This window comes from Vulpes vulpes, chromosome 16 (genome assembly GCF_048418805.1).
Source record: "Vulpes vulpes isolate BD-2025 chromosome 16, VulVul3, whole genome shotgun sequence".
NCBI classification, from domain to species: Eukaryota; Metazoa; Chordata; class Mammalia; order Carnivora; family Canidae; genus Vulpes; species Vulpes vulpes.
In genome coordinates this window covers 71924729-71943671 of record NC_132795.1, presented here as the reverse complement: position 1 = coordinate 71943671, position 18943 = coordinate 71924729, and the positions used below count along the sequence as shown (strand labels likewise).

Below are 18943 nucleotides of genomic sequence, written 5' to 3'. Positions count from 1 at the left end.
TAATAGTTTATTTTGCTAAACAGTTCTCTTACTACGTGTACTTTTCTGTATGTGTTTTGTTTCACAATTTAAAAAAGCTTATTTAAAGAGGGTATTTTAGGGGCACCTGGATAATACAGTTTAGTGTTTGACTCTTGGTTTTAGCTCAGGTCATGATCTCAGGTTTGTGAGATTGAGCTCAAGTGTTGGGCACTATGCCCAGCGTGGAGTCTGCTTGAGATTCTCTCCCTCTCCTTCTGCCCCTCCCACTTGTGTCTATGCTCGCTCTCTCTAAAATAAATAAATCTTTAAAAAAATAAACAGTGTATTTTAAATTCAATGCAAATAAATATTGAGATGGCAACTAAAAAGAAGCTAAGAGGTAACTCCACTCCCTTTTGTATTCACCAGGAAGACAAACTAAGGGCTGCTTCAAAGGCTGCACCCAATGGGGCAGGCAAGGAGGTGTATTTCAGTCACTTTACCTTTAGAGTCTTTTAGCTTTCAGAGCTCTCACTCTCCCAGGAATCCTGTGTCCTTGTGAGCCCCCAGATTTGCAGTCTCTCACTCTGGAGATCCTGCCACCACACCACCACCAATGATTGCTTAGTAATTTCTCAAGTACATTTTCCTTTAGTCTCTACAATACCCAAGATTGGTCTTCTCATTGTAGTTCTTTAGCATTATGCAGAGGAAGTAAGGGAATGAAGTGCTTCCATATCTGTGACCTCTAACAATGTTCTCAGCACTGATGCTGAAAGTCCTGTGAGGTATTGATTGCCAAGAAAGAGAAAGGATGAGAATGTAGCTATGAACAAGTCCAGCTGGGGAAATAGTTTTAGATTTTTTTATTGTTGTTGCTTTCAAAACTGTTTATAAGACAAACTTTCTTCATTTTCCAAAGAGAGCTTAGTTTTTAGACAACAAAAAGAGGTGACATTGTACACACTAGGGTGTAAACATGGAGCCATTCATTATCCCTGAAGAGGACACAGGCAAAGAAAAAAAAGAAAGAGAAAGAAAGAAAGAAAGAAAGAAAGAAAGAAAGAAAGAAAGAAAGAAAGAAAGAAAGAAAGAAAGAAAGAAGAAAGAGAGAGAGAGAAAGAAAGAAAGAAAGAAAGAAAGAAAGAAAGAAAGAAAAAGAAAGAAAGAAAGAAAAAGAAAGAAAGAAAGAAAGAAAAAGAAAATTGAAGATTATTGAAAGAATAATGGAGTCACATTTGAGTCTAACATCTTTAACATTGTTCTCAATATCAACTGGAAAAATAGAGTGAGACAGTTCTATCATTTCTAATTAGTAATTCTAATAGATTATGGAAGAACTTGGCATGGAAATCATGAGGCATAATGAGGCTTGTATTTATTTCCATATTCTTACTGTGTTGTTGGGTCATGGAGGAAAGCAAACAGTATTGGAGAGATTTCCTCAACCTCCAGGTATATCTAACCTTTGTGAAGTGATGCTGTCAGTGCCCTTCCCATATCCCTAGACATTCCAGGATTCTCAAGTGATTTCCAGCTGCCAGTATCTGCATCTGTGCCTACAATCTCCTTTCCTTGGAACTGCAGAAAAGTGTGCTGCCTATTTGCATGGCAGAGCAGAGGAGCACAGAAGTAATAGGCCCTCCCCAGCCCCCAACAGGAAGATCCCTCAATTAATGGCTCTTAAAGTAGATGTATAAATGCCCCAGCTCCTTATCCCATGTGTAGATAATTCTGACCTGTGCATTTTGTACCATTCCTTAATGTTTGCTTGGGGGGCGGGGGTGAGCTCCAGTGCCCATCATGTTAGCTGGTTTAATGACACACATTTTGCTGGCTTTCTTCCTTTCCTGGTATCACCAAGCCAGTTCATACCAGTGTTCCTTGTACCTCTCAAATAACTCCTTGTCTCAGGGTCTGTTTCTATGGGAACCAAACTAAGACACCTTAAGTATGGACTTTCCTATAGAACATCACCTTTGGTATCCCAGTCATAAGGAGACTACTGGGGGAATCAATTCAGAATCTAAGTCAGCAAACTATTTGTTGTTTTTCAAATTACTTGAAAATTATCTTAACTGACATACTTTATTGCTTCATGTAGTGACATTGAAGGGGCTGGCAATTAAGTGGAGTACATGCTTTTGGGGGAAGGCCCGGAAGAAATCATTCTTAAGTAAACATCTAAAGAACATTCTGGATTGCCCACATACAGGGATGATAATCAAAATATTTAACAACTGGTACAGTATGGTTTTCAACCAATTATAAAGGATGCTGGACTGTATGCTGCTGGGCTGCCATCATAGCTGACCATTGGCTCCACACAGGGTCAAATCTTTGCCTGGGTCAAATCTTCAGGCTAGGGTAAGGGGTTGTTGGGCTGAGAAGGGTTTACCTGGCTTTCTCCAGGGGCACTCAGAGACAGATGTGTTTAATTTTGATTCCTTCTCATAAAGAGAAGTAATGGGTAGAAACTTTTATCAAATATTCCCCTCAAAAGCTAAAGGCCCAGCAGGAGCCATGTCAGTAGGGACTTTGAGGGCTTTATACTCTGACATTATTATTTGTGTTCTCTCCTGAGGATGACAGTAAAGCTACAAACTGTACCATGTTTTTTCATTCTAGGGATCTCTTTTCCATTATGGGTTGTCTGAACCAGACCAAAGAGCAAAGTAGCCAAGGAGTAAGAATGTATATAACCCAAGATAAGCTCATCAGAATATCTCTTATGGAACTATGAAAGTGAAGCAGAATGATAAAAGGATGGATAAAAAATATCTGGAGTACATTTATGCAAGGAGAGTGCTAATTCATTCATGCAGTGGGGATGCTATCAAGAATGGTCAACTGGTTCCTGCTGCACAGAGCTGCCTGGTTTCTCTTTATGTCCTTGACCTTGTTGTTTCTATGAGCCTTTTGACAGCCTTCTTCTCATAATTGCTTTTGTTCCTTAAATTTTTCCAGAATTGGTTACTTTTGCTCGCAACTGAAGAACCATAACTCATTCAGGTCCTATATGCTTATCTTCTGCCATGTTTTGTGGAGAGTGGACTCTTTGAACATATATGTGGCAGGAATTACTGAAAGTAGAAGCCAGTCCCTGGATCTTCAGCAAACAAAAGGAAGAATACACAGAAGGTTGGTGTGAGCCAGGGACATAGTATACATCACTTTTAGAAGATCAGCTTCACCACAGTCAGCTCTCAGTTACTTGTGAAACTAGAATTCCATCTCTAGCTTCTCCATTGTCCCACAGGTTGACTGGCTTTTGAGTTAAGCATATCTCACAATCAAAGCCTTAGTGGCTTGGACAGATACTTGGAAAGGGAGAAAGGTTCAGATCAGGCTCTCTTGTTAACAATTCTGGTAAAACAGAGGGTCAGTGGGCTTTGAAATCATGGAATAAAATAAGGCCTCACTGAAATATGTAGATGTCACTTACCATGATAATCAAGTTTACTATGAAATAATTATGCATATATGTCTGTGAACATTTCATGGGAATTATATTATGAACTGGGTGGGTTTCCTTTTCTTTTTCTTTTGTAATGCTTATTTGCATTAAGAAAACTGAGAAATGAATTTTCTGTCATAATTGCAACCATTTCTTTGTGTTCCCATATTTCATGGGAATTATATTATGAACTGGGTGGGTTTCCTTTTCTTTTTCTTTTGTAATGCTTATTTGCATTAAGAAAACTGAGAAATGAATTTTCTGTCATAATTGCAACCATTTCTTTGTGTTGAGTACAACACATCCATATCAAACTCTCTATGAGGGGCCATCTGAACACCTGCCAACCCAGCCCACCCACAGAGCTTTGCCTAGAAGCCATGTCTTTTATAGAATTTAGCTCGAGCGAGAAGATCATTGACCAAGTCATTGTCTATATCCACTGGGGTGACAATGGCATCGATTCCTGACTTATAGGCCGAGAGACCACCTGAAACGAAACAGAGGTTCAGATTGAAATATTAACTTTCAGCAGAAATAAGATATGAGCATTCCCAGGATGTAAGCCCTCTAGGCAAATGTTCCAAAGCAGGCAGTCCCAGATTCTCTTTCCCCCTTCCTCCCCTCCTGAAAGGAACAATTACCCTAAGAATCTCTGGAAAAATTCCAGATTGCTTTCCTTCTCTCGTCCTTTAAAAAACTTTGGTTTTTTTTGTTGTTGCAAAAGCCATATTTGCTTCTTATGTAGCCCAGGACTACATAGTCCAAAACTTGATCCCCAGCAAATCTTCAGTCTGGCAATATTTATAGCATTCTCCCAGTCACTAACTTATTCATTTTTTTAAAAGTTTACTTATTTATTCACTCCCTCATTCAGTCATTCAATAAATGTTTTTACACACCTGCTATGTGCCAGGATGGGTGCCATACTGAATGCTGGATGCACAGTGATACCCAAGACATAATTATTTCTTTGTAGGGATATGTGTGTGTATGCATGTGTGTGTATGGTATTTTACCCAAGAATTTTAATCTTCAGGAGTTATTTATGTGTTTAACATAACTGTGCTCTGCTCTGATATGTAGAGAAAAAGACCCCAGTCCTGATCCCTGACTTCAGGGACCCTGAAATAGAAAACAGAAATTGTTTATTCTAAAATAAGGACATTAAAATGGGAGGAGAAAGGTATATGCACACCATAGGTCTATAAAAGGTAGACTCAATAGGACTTGATGTGGTTGGATGTGAAAACAGAAGGGACCAGAGAACCTAAGAAAACAATCTGATGTTCTGGCTGGAATGACTAGACATATTATGGGGCCTTTCATGAAGACAGAAAAAAAGAGGAGAGACAGAAAAACAGAAGAAAGAGCAAATTTTTGGTGGGAGGCTAGTTATTTAATTCAGCCTAGAAGATGCTGAACTTAAGGAGATCTGGGATCAGCTAAGCAGAGATCTCCACTTAAATATAGTATCTAAGCCCTAATGTCACTGAGAATGCTCAGAGTAAACATTTGTTCAAACAAAGAAAATGGTTAAGTTTCTTGCATTAAGAAAAAGCCTATCAGAAGAAGGCAAACATATTCTTTTAAACTATTGCATTAATCCTTATGGCATCACTCAATGGCTCAGTTACCAATAAGACATGTAATATGAACACCAACATATGGCAGAAGAGGAAAAGGAAGTTGGGAAGAAAGACTACTCAAAGTAACTCAGTGGTTCAGAGAGCACTAGTGAAACCTTCTGGCAGATCCTCCCAGGCCCACTGCTGACTCCAAGAGAATGCTCCCAGAGAGGTCCAGGGCACATATGGCCTTCAGAGGTCTCACTCACTGCTCTTTTAAACAAGCTCCACAAATATGGCCTACCTTTGAGGTGTTGAGCCACATTCCACGTGGGGAATTTTTTCTGGATTGCCTTAATTTTGTCTGTGAGAATCCCAACAGCCTGCAGAAGGTGTTCTTTGCTATCCCAGGTACCAACAGGGTGATGAATTTTTTTATCAAGCTAGAAAAATCAGATAATCATGTCAGCATCTGGATGAAGCAACACATTTTTCAGCTATTCCCAGTATCTCTTCCTTGTGTTCAAGGACACAGCTGCTGCCATCAGCCCACTTACTTTATCCCCACAGAATCCATTCTACCTTCTCTCACAGAAAAGAGAGTCAGAGAAATAAAGTATGATTTGAGAGATGTGGATGTGGCATAGTTTTAGTTAAGATCTCAAATATTAATAAACATATGAAAAAGTTGTTTCAAAATAAATAATTAGTACTCAATGTCTAGACATTTACAGTAAAAAAAAATTGTTTCTAACTGGGACAGTTTGAAGCTTGGATTTCTATAGAGAATTTAAAATAAAGATTGGATACAAACATTCAGATAATTTGGGTCCCCTTCCTCCAATTTGCCCAAAGAACAATTTAGGTCAAGTAGAGCTTAATCCTAGTGTTTTGAACTACATGGATAAAATTCACTACTTTATGAATCCCAAATGGGTACCTCTAATAGTGCCCTTTATAAGATTTTCTCAAGTGAAGTGCATTGCCCATTATTAATTACAAATTGTAGTTATAAAACTCATAAAATCCTTTTTCTAAAGATACCCCAAAACTGATAAATCTGGAATGAAATACCAAAGGTGTGTTACAGAAATACCTAAGTCCAAATTATGCTGAAATACCAAGGTGTGTTGAAGCCTAGAAGTACTGCAAATGGCCATCCAGTTTGGATCGAGCTTCCATAAAGAAAGATACAGTGAGGAAAACTGAAAGCATCTTGCCAAGTACCTGCATCAAGCCAAATTTAAGTCCCCTGTGGTCCCAACCATCTTTCAGGACGGCTCCACCATGGCTTTCTCTGGAGATGATGGCAGCAATGAGTGCAGGGTCTACACAATGCCTCAGCCCAACTTCTTTGATCAGAATCTGGTAAGTCTTTAAGGCTCTCAAATCCATCTCAGCAAACATTTCAGAACCACGGATCCCTATGTCAATAGAAAATAAACTGTTTACTTCAAAAGAGAACCCTTTTCCAAGTTTAATAAGTTAATCACAGCCCCTGACCACAACCTGCAGCCCAGGAATAACTATTCTAGGACTTTTGTTTTAAATCTCTAATTGCATAAACCCTGAAATGTCCACAAGCCCAGGCAGATACCACTTCTGCTGTCTTTCTTGGTCTTCTGTTACCTGCCACATTGGTGCAATGGGAAGACTCTTGGACTAGAAGTCAGCCAACCTAAATTTGAGTCTGGTTCTGCCACTACCTAGCTCTAGGCCCATGAGAAGTCTCTTCTTGCTGAGCCTCAGTTTTCAGATCTACAAATTGGGGAGGCAGGATTAGATTGACTTTGTAGTTACATCCAGCACTGGTGTTCTAATACTGGGATAACATGAAGAAGGCTTTGGAACAGGATTACAAAAGAGAGGATGTACAAAGAGCAAGAGCCTTGCTTAAAATGCTCATGCTGTAATATAAAGTAAACACATAACAAAAAAAACAAAGATAGAATTTAATATTTTATGTAAGCAATCATTGCATTATGTAGAAAAAAACATGTGGATAAGGTTTGGAAGGAATAGGGGGAAAATGAAAAGAAGCAGTTTATTAGGTTGGTTGGGATTCTGCTTTCTTCTAATTTTTAATTTTGATCTTATTGCTATAACATTGATTATGCTTTTTCAAAATTAAGCTACTTCCTAAAAAAGAATATGAAAATGCCAAAGGGGGAAAGCCAAATGTTTACCTTGCTTCCCACTTACCACAGTTCATCAACCTGGTTATATCACAGGCAGCACCAGAGGTCTCCATGGTCATGATGTCACCATAGCAGCCATGGTATAGGCGGGGATGCAGGTGGGGCTTCATTGAGTGAGTGAAAGGGTATGAGCCCCTAGAAGTGCCTGGGGGACAGAATGATAATTCTCATGAAACCTGTGAGAAATATTGCTCAAGTTACTATAATGAGCATACTAAACCAAAGAGGAAGCCATAGACTTACTTTTTCCCAATTCTCTCCCCAAGACCCCTAGAATGGCTCATCAGACAAAACAGAAGATTCCCCCTTTCCACTTTACTCTAACCTTAAAAAAATTTTTGTCCATACCCAACGTGAGGCTTAAACTCACAACCTAGAGATAAAAAATCACATGTTCTACTAACTGCGCCAGCCAGGTGCTCCCTGCCACCCTACCAAATTTTAATGAAGTACTTAATTCTAAACATGTACAAAGTATTATGAAAATCAGTTTTTATAGGTCTCAAAAATATTTGCTACAATCTTGATCAGAATTAAAATTGCCAAAAAAAAAAAAAAAAGAATTAAAATTGCCACTAGAGTTTTAAGCAGGAACTTTGAGAGAAATTTTCAGATACTTCTGACACAAATACTTCTGGGGATGTAAATATCTGGATTAACAATTACCTTTGTTTAAGAAAACAAGAAAGAAGGGTACCAATACCACTTAAGATAAAAAGGAAGGGTACCATTAACTTAAAATATTCATTTTCTATCATGTTCCTGTGGCATTTCTAAGTATAATTAGTAAAATTGGAAATAAAATTAAACTTTCCATAGAAACTTAAGTTATATCCTATTCCTATACTTTTTTATTTTGTCATTATGAAGTGACTTCCTGTCCAAGTCTATTTACTAAAGGAGATAAAGAGCTTTTCTCTAAGTTGAAAAGTTTGTTTTAATAGTTCCTAGGACTGTTGGCTTATATTTTAAGACTACGAATACTTGTTCTAAGAAATTATATTTGTTGTTTCACTAGTGTTGTAAATGGAGTTTTTTAATAGAGACATGGATTTTACCCATTCACTATAGATCTAGTTCTGATTAACTTGATAATATAAAGAGACTCTTAGAATTAGGCACACTACCAATGGAACTATTCCTTATAAATATTTATTTTAAAAGGAAAACAAAGCAGCTCTAAATATTAACTTTTTAAAAAGCAAATACTCATCAAAACAAATAAAATACAGGCATAATGTACTCTCTCCCAACTACAAACAGGCCACAAAAAAAAAAAGGTATTATAAATGTACCAAAAAGTCAGACAGTGAAACTATCAAGTAAACTCAGAATACATAGAAAGCCTATTTAGATAATAAAAACCAGTAGAAACCAGTAAAGCCATTAAGCTTCTCTAAGCAGTGGTGCATTTTCATGTGATGCAAAGGGCATGGTATTGGCACTCTCCATGGCCCTCAGTATAGAATTTTGTGCCTACAATATGTGTAGGAAATAAACACAAGTGAATGAATGGATGAATTTTCATGACACAGATCATATGTGAGATAGAGGTGTAGAAGCAGTGACTGAGGGTGCAGACCAACAACATATACCATATCTGACCACTCTTCACCACCAGGTCCAAACCACCACTAGTGCTCATCTAGATTATTTTAAGAGCCTCCTAACTGACCTCCCTTCTCTGCCCTTGCAGTCTATTCCCCAGCAGCCAGAGTGGTTTGTGGAAACATGCATGGGATCATATCAGTCTTTTCTCTTAATCTTCCAGTGCCTTTCCAATCATTTGATTGTGACCTTCAAGCCCTACCTGATCTGGCCTTTGCTCACTTTCTGACTTCTCTTTCCCTTCCTTCCCTCTTCTATAGTCACATTCTTCTCCTCGCTTATCCTCCAACATGCCAGGCAGGTTCCTGCCTCAAGACCTTTATATTAAAAAAAAAAAAAAAGACCTTTATATATATAGATCCTTTTGCCTAGAATGCCTCTTCTCCAGGTATCTACATGATTTGCTGCTTCACTGCCTTCAGGACTGTTCAAATACCACCTTATCAGCAAAAGATATGAATAAATAGTTTATAAACAAAGAAAAGAATACTTAAATGTATTAAAAAAGTGCTCAAACACACTCAAAAGAGAATGCCATACTAAAACATCACTGAGACACTATTTTTTACATATTTAATTGGCAAGAATCCAAAAGCTTGACAATGTATTCTGATGATGAGGCTGTGAGGGAATAAGCAGTTTTATACATTGCTGTGGAAGGAAATTTTGTAATAGGCTGTTGTTTAACAGCAAAGATCTGGGAACAATGCAAGTGTCATTCATATAGAGATTGAATAAGCTAAGCCATTTCCACACAACAGATTACTATGTAGCTATAAAAAAGGAAAGAGGAAGAACTCTATATGATTCTATAACATTACCTCCAGGTAAAGAATAGTATTTATAGAATTGTATTCTTTGTTTGAAAAAGGGAGAAAATATGATTTTGTGTTTGTGTGTGTGTGTGATTTCCTTATATAATCATAAAAAACAATACAAGGATGAACCAAAAGCTAATAAAAATTGTTAGTTATCAGGGAAGGTAAGGAGAGGTAAAAGGGACAGGGATAGAGGCTAGACTTCTCTAAATGTACCTTTTTTATAGTTTTTATTTTGGAGCCATGTAAATGTTTCTACAATTAAAAATAAATAAATCAAATAGAAAAAAAAATCCTTAAAAGTGAAAGACAAATAAATCTAACTTTATGTCAAATTAAAAATTTAATTAACACATAGAAAAGAATTATTTCTAGTGACTTAAAAACAGGTCAATGTATGTAAATACAACTAGTGAAATACAGCCTATGAACATAAAGAATCATAAGAAAATCTTAATCTATATGCACAGGATTGTTGTTGTTTGGTAATACTGCCATAGTTATTTTGAAACTATTATATATAAATAAGTAATCATGTTAATGTTTTTAGGAACCAGGATTTTTTTTTTTTTTTTTTTAATGATAGTCACAGAGAGAGAGAGAGGCAGAGACACAGGCAGAGGGAGAAGCAGGCTCCATGCAGGGAGCCTAACGTGGGATTTGATCCAGGGTCTCCAGGATCGCGCTCTAGGCCAAAGGCAGGTGCCAAACCGCTGGGCCACCCAGGGATCCCGGGAACCAGGATTTTTAATAAATACTTTGTATTCATAAATACTAATATGAAATATCAGTATGAATGCATAATTATTTTTCTCTTAAAAAAAATACTTTCTAAGTTCTCTCCACTGAAAAGAACTGGAAGGAATAATGGCCTAATAGCGATGGAGAACCCCTGGTTACTCATCTTGTGATCTCCAAACACTATTTTCCACTCAGAGGAACCAGTGCTTCTCAGAAAAAGGGCTCATTCCTGGTCTGGGGCAGGAAATGTTTAAGGTGAGCTAGGAACATTTTGCCAGAGCTGGTCCTTATACATTTTAAATGCATACTAAGACATTTACAGGTAAAATGGTTTGATGTTTTGGGTTGCTTTACAATATTTTAGCCTCCCCCTCTACCCAAAAAATGCAAAGATGAGGGATAGATAAAATAAGAATAGTAAAGTGTTGAAAACCATATAGATGCTTGATGAAGGGTACATGGGAGTTACTTACATTATTCCCTCCCCCATTTTATGTGTTTGGAACATTCTACAACAAATTTTTAAAAATTACCTTAGTAAAGAGTCTTTTTTTCCTACTTATATTAAAAAGGCAACACAGTCATGCCTCATTCCTTATCATCCATTACCTTACATTATTTTATTTATATCAGTTATCACCACCTAACATGTCTTCCTTCTTTCCTTATTTTATTTCTTCCTCTCCTTTTTTCTGTCTATTCCTCTCATAGAACATTTTTTTCCCTCTGCTATATCCTCCTCAGCACCTAGAACAATTCCTGGCACAAAAGTGGACAGTCAGTAAATATTTGTGAACGGATACATGAATGGATGGGTGAATGGATGAATGAGTGAATAAATGAAAAGTAAAGGAATTATCTAAATTATCTGGATCAAGTGTCCATATGTCAAAAATTTCAATTTCTTCGGACTGGAGAGCCAGCCTTTGCTATGCTTGATGTGTGGCCCACAGACCACAGGTATCAAAGCGATCTGGATGCCTATTAAAAATGCATATTTCTGGGCAGTCCGGGTGGCTCAGCGGTTTAGCGTCTCCTTCAGCCCAGGGCCTGATCCTGGAGTCCTGGGATCGAGTCCCACATCGGGCTCCCAGCATGGAGCCTGCTTCTCCCTCTACCTGTGTCTCTGCCTTTCTCTCTCTCTCTCTCTTTCTCTCTGTCTCTCATGAATAAATAATGAAATAAAATATTTTTTTAAAAAATGCTTATTTCTGGGCTTCTCATACTAGGTCTATTGAACCTAGTATGACTCTATTGAGTCTTTAGGTCTAAGGTCAAAGAATCTGCACTTTAACCAGGATTCCCAGCAAGCTCATGCATCCCTAAAATTGCTTTAAGAGGATTAGAATATGACCAAAACTTAACACTACTTGTGTTTGACATCATAAACATATAGGTCCTTCTTAATTATAGTCACCTTTCAGTCAAACATAGCTAGTAGAGTAGCTCATAATTAGTCTACTGGCTATAGAACTCTGCTCCTGGACATTAAACCTGGACATTAAAGAAGGAATAAAAATTTAAAACTATGTTCCCCTACCTTTGACCATATAAATAATTGGAAATTATCACTTTTCTGTAGCTTCGCTTTTCACATTTAGAATTAAACATTTTAGAAACACTTTTTTTTCTCAATTCTCAATCTTCACTCTATTCTTTTTTTTTTTTTTTTTAAAGATTTTATTTATTTATTTATTTATGAGAGAGAGGCAGAGGAAGAAGCAGACTCCATGCAGAGAGCAATGTGGGACTCCATCCTGAGACTGCGGAATCACACCCTGAACCAAGGTTCAACCACTGAGCCACCCTGGCATCCCACTTCACTCTATTCTTAAAGACAACTCGAACATGGTTTACAAGGGCTTTACATTTTTCCTAAGCCAAATTTTCTATCTTTTCTTATTCAAAGTCCCTCACCATCTCACCAGCCTACCTTTCTAGGCGTCCCCTCACAAATCCTCACTTCTGTTCTGGTCACACTGATCTGTTTACTGTACCCTCAATACTTTCCATGCATTTCTGCCTTGCTATATATACTAAAGGCATTCAACTCATCCGGCATAGACTCTTTTCTTCTCTTATCAAAACACAAACATTCTTCAAGTATCACATCCTCCAAGAAAACCTTTCTGGTCTCAACATCCTGACTAGATGTGAACTCTATTCTAAACCTCTCCTAGACTAGTGTCCTTTTTCTGACTATACTCCTTTAACTCTTATTTACTACCTGGTATTGATAATTTTATCTTTATATGTCTTGCCTCCCAAGGTACTGTTCCATGAATTCCCACTGATAGTGACTTCACATGCTTGGCAAGCAGAATACACTTAATTAAGAGTTGTAAGCAGTTAATTGACAGCCAAGCTGATTAAAAGAAGAGCCCACCCCTCCATTACATGTGATCATTGCTTTTTTTGATTCACAACTATGCTAAATGTTTTTGTGGACACCCTGCAAACAATGCTACATGTCAATCAATGACTTACCAATGAGGGCAATAAGTCCCCAAAGCAGGATAGAGGATAACATGGTGGTGAATCTTATCCTACAACACCTATTATGATTGAAAGAGAAACTGGTTAACTTTAAAACTTGAAAGTTTCCTTAAGGAAATTTGTTTTAATTAAAAGCAAGTTTAGAATCATTTCCAGTATAATACTTTTTTGCCACTTCCAAGATATTATTCTCATAGGCTTAGTATTATGGGTCATTGGATCACTCCCCTTCATGAGTATAACTTCCCAACTCATTTTTTAAAAAGATTTTATTTATTTATTCATGAGAGACACAGAGAGAGAGACAGAGACATAGGCAGAGGAAGAAGCAGGCTCCATGCAAGGAGCCCGATGTGGGATTTGAACCCGGGAATGCAGGATCACGATCTGAGCCAAAGGCAGGCGTTCAACCTCTGAGCCACTCAGGTATCCCCCCAACTCATTTTAATCCAATTTCATTTTGACATGATCCTACAAATATCTTAAATATGTTACGCCAAAACACTCCCATTTCGTCTCCAAGTTTGCTCATATTATAATTTTGTTCCCATTCTTCTATTATAGTCTCCTTAGAAAACCAAAAGAAGCCACTGAGAGGAGCATTAGAGATCATGACTCAGAATAGGTTTGCTATGCTCCCTACCTTCCTCCATCAACTCTATTTTTGGTTTCATTCAAAAGACAGCTTAAGTATTCTACAAGATACAAGAAGACAGGCACTAACCTGGTTTGTGACCTTGCAGAGAAAGTCTCTCCTCTTGGTTTGGGAAGGTCCCCCGTCCTCAGCACTACCCTGTATGCCAGGATTTAACAAAGCAGTGGCCCTTGTCCTAAAAGACAGGTTAAACAATTTTAGAATCCTTTAGTTGATAGATATATGATTACCTGGCTTCAATCCAAGTAGACTTCATTGTGACTCTGCCACTGTGGAGGAGGTCCTAAACGCCAGCATGTAGACTCACCTGTCTCTTCTTACCTTCATCCTGTACCACTGATAGTTGGGGGAGCTTTATATATGGTTTAAAACCCTCTCTTTAAATCACTGACCTCCTTAGACCTGATTATAATAATACTTTGGACTTAGGTGGCCCTTTTAATAAAAAGATTTCAAAGCATTTATTAACCACTATTAATTAATTAATCTAATGAACCCCCAAGTTATATTGGAGGCATATATTTGGTGGATAGTTTCTGGGTATCTAAAATTGACCTAGGTCAACAGCTTCTAAATCTGAGAACAAGAAACAGATAATTAGCATTAAAAAGATAAATAAACAAGAGATACTAGCAGGTCTCATTCCTGGATTGGTCATTTGCCTGAAGGTTGAGCCTCCTGCTCTTTGTTCCTCATTCCATTGTCACGTGATCTGCATACCAATATGTCACATGGCTCCTTGCTCCAATTCTCTGACCAAAAGAGCCAAGAATAGCTACCTGCTCTGAGATCAGTACAAAACCAGAGTAGCAACCTGGGTGTTCATTTTCCAAACTATATGAGGAAATAGGAAAAAAAAAAAAAAGATTTGGCCAGGAATGAAAATTTTTTTGAGGATAGAGTATCTTTCTTCACACTTATGTCCAAAGGAAGAGATAAAGCACTTGTGCAGCCCCGGGAATAGGAAGTGTTAGGGACATTCTTGAAATGGGCAAAGCTCAATTTCCAAAGAGGAGCAAGTCTGACACAGGTATCTTCCCCAAGTGTGAGAAGTTTCTAAGACTGTATACAATCCTTCCATAAAGCCACCAGGTGAACACAGGTGTGAGGGAGACTGAACAGGAGATGGGGAAGGCTAATACCCCAAGTCAAACAACTTGTCAGGCTCCCTGGCAATGAATAAACTACAACTTTTAGGAGATCATGCCCTCACAGAGCTGATCTCTGCACTACCTCATTGCATTCACTTCTGCCCTGCCTTCCTGTTTGTAGAAGAGACTTCCATTTAAGTGGCTTCCAGCCTCCCATTCCAGGGAAGAAGGGCGGGGATATTCTGAACCAATGATGATTCCTGCCTTGGCTATCATGAAAATGATTCATGGCAGGCACCAGCTTTACTAGCACCATCAATGCTTGCAGTCAGGGCTACTCTTTAATAAGGGGTTTTGCATGGGTCCAGCTTCTCTAGCATGGCCCTTATGGACATATGGGCTATCACCAATGCAGGGTAAGGTGGAAGAAAGAAGAAAGGAAGAAGAACAAGTGGAGGAAGAATTAAAAGTTAGGTAAAAGATTCTAGGTAGAGGCTGAAGCTGTCTCTAGATGCCCCCAGAAAACAAAAGTAAAAACAATACATTGAAAGTACAGTTAAATGTGAAGCCTATTTTATTCCTCTCTCTGTTTTCCTATTGTGGAGCTTTAAGTCCTTCTAGGTATGAAACTCTCAATGTCTAGGCCCTTGGAAATTTAAGTAAATGCTTTCAAACTGAGGTGGATTATTAAGTTTTGCTCAAAGTGTGAAAATACAAATAAACATTTATTTGACAGCCATGATACTTTAGGTTCCTATGTACATTATATCATCCAATCCTCCAAGGTTTGGATAATATACCTATAAGGTATGATAATACCTGTAAGATAGGTATTATCCCTATTTTAGGGATGAGGAAACTGAGACTCAGAGAAGTTAAGCAACTTGCCAACACTGGCATAGTCAGGACATGGCAAAGCTGGGATTTGAGCCCGGATCTATAAGATTACAAAATCCATACTCTTCTACTATGTTTGAAGTACTAGTGCTGTAGAGCAATGACCCTGCAGAATAATTATTACAACAGTTTCAAATCAATCAATTGGCACACGAAGCATTGTCTGTGGTCTGAATAAATCATTCCAGTTGCAGATATTTAGCAGTCATTTGTAGATGCTGTTGTAATTTTGGGTGTTTTGTTTTTGTTTTTTATTTATTTATTTATTTATTTTTTATTTTTTATTTTTTAAATTTTTATTTATTTATGATAGTCATACAGAGAGAGAGAGAGAGAGGCAGAGACACAGGCAGAGGGAGAAGCAGGCTCCACGCACTGGGAGCCCGACGTGGGACTCAATCCCGGATCTCCAGGATCACGCCCTGGGCCAAAGGCAGGCGCCAAACCGCTGCGCCACCCAGGGATCCCTGTTTTTTTTTTTTTTAAGAGAGAGAAGGGAAGGGTGAGGAGGGCTGAGGGCGAGAGAAAGAGAGAGATAATTTTAAGCAGGCTCCACCCTCAGAGCAGAACCCCAGGCAGGGCTTGATCTCTCAACCCTAAAGTCATGCTCTGAGCCAAAATCAAGAGCTGAATGCTTCACCAACTGAGCCACCAGGTGCCCCTATGCTGTTGTAAGTTTTAGATACAAATATGAGTCAACTGAATCCACAGTGACTTTTTGTCTCTTTGTATCTTCTCCACCAATAGCATGCATTGAGTCTCTATAGCAGTCCTGGCAGAGCAGTAGTAAGGGGCGTGGCCTAGGGCTGCACTCAGGTTTGTTGCCCCCTAAGGCCTAGATTTTAACTACTTTAATCTACAACCCAGTAGATGGTTAAGTATGGGTGCTATCTGAAAAAAATTTTGACATTAAAAAGTAATTTACTAAGTGATTCCCCATCTCTTCCCAAGGGTGCCAACAGTGACTATGCATGTGAGTTGTAGTAATGATGCCAGGAGGAGCTTGAGGGGACCAGTCACCTGCTATAATCTCCACCAGCCCCCCGGTTTCCCAAAGTAAAAATATCATCCATTTACAAAAAATGTCTTTGCTGTCCTTGCTAGGGCCACCTGGGTGGCTCAGTCTGTTGAGTGTCTGACTCTTAATTTTGATTCTGGTTATGATCTCAGGTCATGGGACCAAGCCCAGCATTTGACTCTGCACTCCACATGAAGTCTGCTTGGGAGTCTCTCTCTCTCTCTCTCTCTTCCCCTCACCACCCCTCTCATAGTCTCTCTCTCTCTAAATGAATAAATAAAATCTTATTTTAAAATGTCCTTGGGGCACCTGGGTGGAGTCGGTTAAGCATCACTCTTGGTTTCAGCTCATGTCATGATCTCAGGGTAGAGAGATCAAGACTCACATCAGGCTCTGCACTCAGCTGGGAGTCTGCTTGAGATTCTCTCTCCCTCTCCCTTTGCCCCTCCTGCTCTTTCTTTCAAAATAAATAAATAAATAGGTTTTTTTTTTTTTAATGTGGAACCCTGTGACCATTCCCCTGACCTCCTGCAACCTCCCGGTTGTCTACCTTTAAGACTTTTCAATATAGCAATATTCTGGTAATATATTTGTGGTTCCTAGCCTTAGGGGTGAGGGCTCCAATCAACCCGAACATGGAAATGACCTCAGCAAGAGACTTTAAACCAAAATGTATGTAGTTTCCACAAAAACAACTGGTTTCCATCAAAGTACGTTGTGGCAGGAAGAGCTCTGGCCAGGAAGTCTAGAGATCCAGCTTGCAGTCTCAGATATGCCTCCCAAAAGCTGAGAATCATTTGGTAGGTCACCAACCTAGACATCATTTTCCCATTTATAGAGTAAAAAAACCTTGAAGACAGCAGATGATCTCCAAGCCCTTCTCTGGCTCCAACAATCTACTGGATCCAGAAGAGGGAATAAATGTGGGAGGTCAGGCAGAGTGGCTTAAATATGAATTATGTCTATATTACACTTTTTACTGGTTTTCAGAGAAACTTAGACTGCATTTTAGTTCTTTTTTTAATTTAATTTAATTTATTTATTTATAGAGACACAGAGAGGGAGAGAGGCAGAGACACAGGTAGAGGGAGAAGCAGGCTCCCCGCGGGGAGCCCAGTGCGGTACTTGGTCCCCAGGTCCTCGGGATCACACCATGAACCCAAGGCAGATGCTCAACCTCTGAGCCATTCAGGCATCACATTAGGTCTCATCAAAATCACAAGTGCCCTGCAAGTCATTCTGTGTCTTAGGGTGACTTTCAAAGTAAATTTTTTTCTCAATCTTGCAACTGACATATAGTAGAACTTTATCATATGAAGGTCCAGAAATCAAGTTCAGGATCCTGATCATCAACCATATTCATATTAAGAGCAGTAAGAAAGAGGTGTTGTTTGTTTGCTTGCTTGCTTGCTACTCTCAGCCACAGTTACAGATTTCCCTGTCAGGCTGGGTGAGTTGCAGAGGATATGAGCAAAGCTAATGAAAGTTTTAACTTTACATATGTCAAGAGTAGCCTCAAAATTGCCCAAAATGATGTAATGATTGAAAAGTATAGTAAATTGAAAAATCAAGATTCTTTTTGTCATAATCGTCAAGAGACTCTTAGATCTAGGCTCTGATTGCTGTTGCTCATAGTTTGAGCTGGGCGAGAATCACAGTCTGGGGAATCATTATTCCTGTCACAATGCCTATCACTGTGACATTGAGGCCCAAGACAAGAGTCAAATCCTCCAACAATTCCACAGGATTTTTAATCTTTTTACTGTCTCTCTACTTCCTAAGCCAATATCCTGCTCCCCCTTAAGTTAATCTGATAACAGAGTTGTATTAATTAATAACAGAAACTTAAAGGAATATCATTTTCAGGTGCAATCTAATTTTAAATTTTAACCAGGGTTTTAAATACTTGAGGTCTTGTTTTTTCAGAGTAAGAAATGAGTCAGTCTTCCAAGGGGATACAGAAACCAGAGGGCAGCCATCACACACACACATGTCTCTCTTTGCAAAAGGATCATTATTTTCATAATAAAATACATGCATTTTTAAGATACACACCTTTATTGTGAGGAAAAATGTGAAATCTGCATTAATTTTTAAGATAAAACACTAAATTCAGAAAGGTCTCTCTTTCAACTCCCACTTGGAACTCTGTTCCAAACCACCACCTACCCAGGGTAGCCTTTATGTGTCTCTGCCATAGAGAGAGGTTCAGTGGAAAAGTTTAAGAAGTACTGTCCTAACAATAGAAGGAGAGGAATGATGTTGGAATCTGAAACACTGTGCATGCCCAAGGAAGTAGTTTTTTTTTTTAAAGATTTTATTTATTTATTCACAAGAATACACAGAGAGGGAGAGACAGAGACAGAGGGAGAAGCAGGCTCCATGCAGGGAGCCGGACACGGGACTCCTTCCTGGGTCTCCAGGATCACCCCTCG

The 18943-nt window shown here is 38.6% G+C and overlaps 1 protein-coding gene across 1 annotated transcript; it reads right to left on the bottom strand.

Moving 5' to 3' along the window:
- Positions 1-814: 814 nt before the first annotated feature.
- On the bottom strand, positions 815-14765 carry LYG2 (lysozyme g2). The gene is made up of 7 exons (XM_025992465.2): positions 13810-14765; positions 13572-13677; positions 12839-12906; positions 7189-7329; positions 6214-6410; positions 5291-5429; positions 815-3908 (listed from the first exon to the last, which is right to left on the bottom strand). The coding sequence occupies exons 3-7, from the start codon at positions 12879-12881 to the stop codon at positions 3790-3792; spliced, it is 639 nt and encodes a 212-aa protein (XP_025848250.1). The 5' UTR covers positions 12882-12906; positions 13572-13677; positions 13810-14765; the 3' UTR covers positions 815-3789.
- Between the last annotated feature and the right edge of the window lie 4178 nt (positions 14766-18943).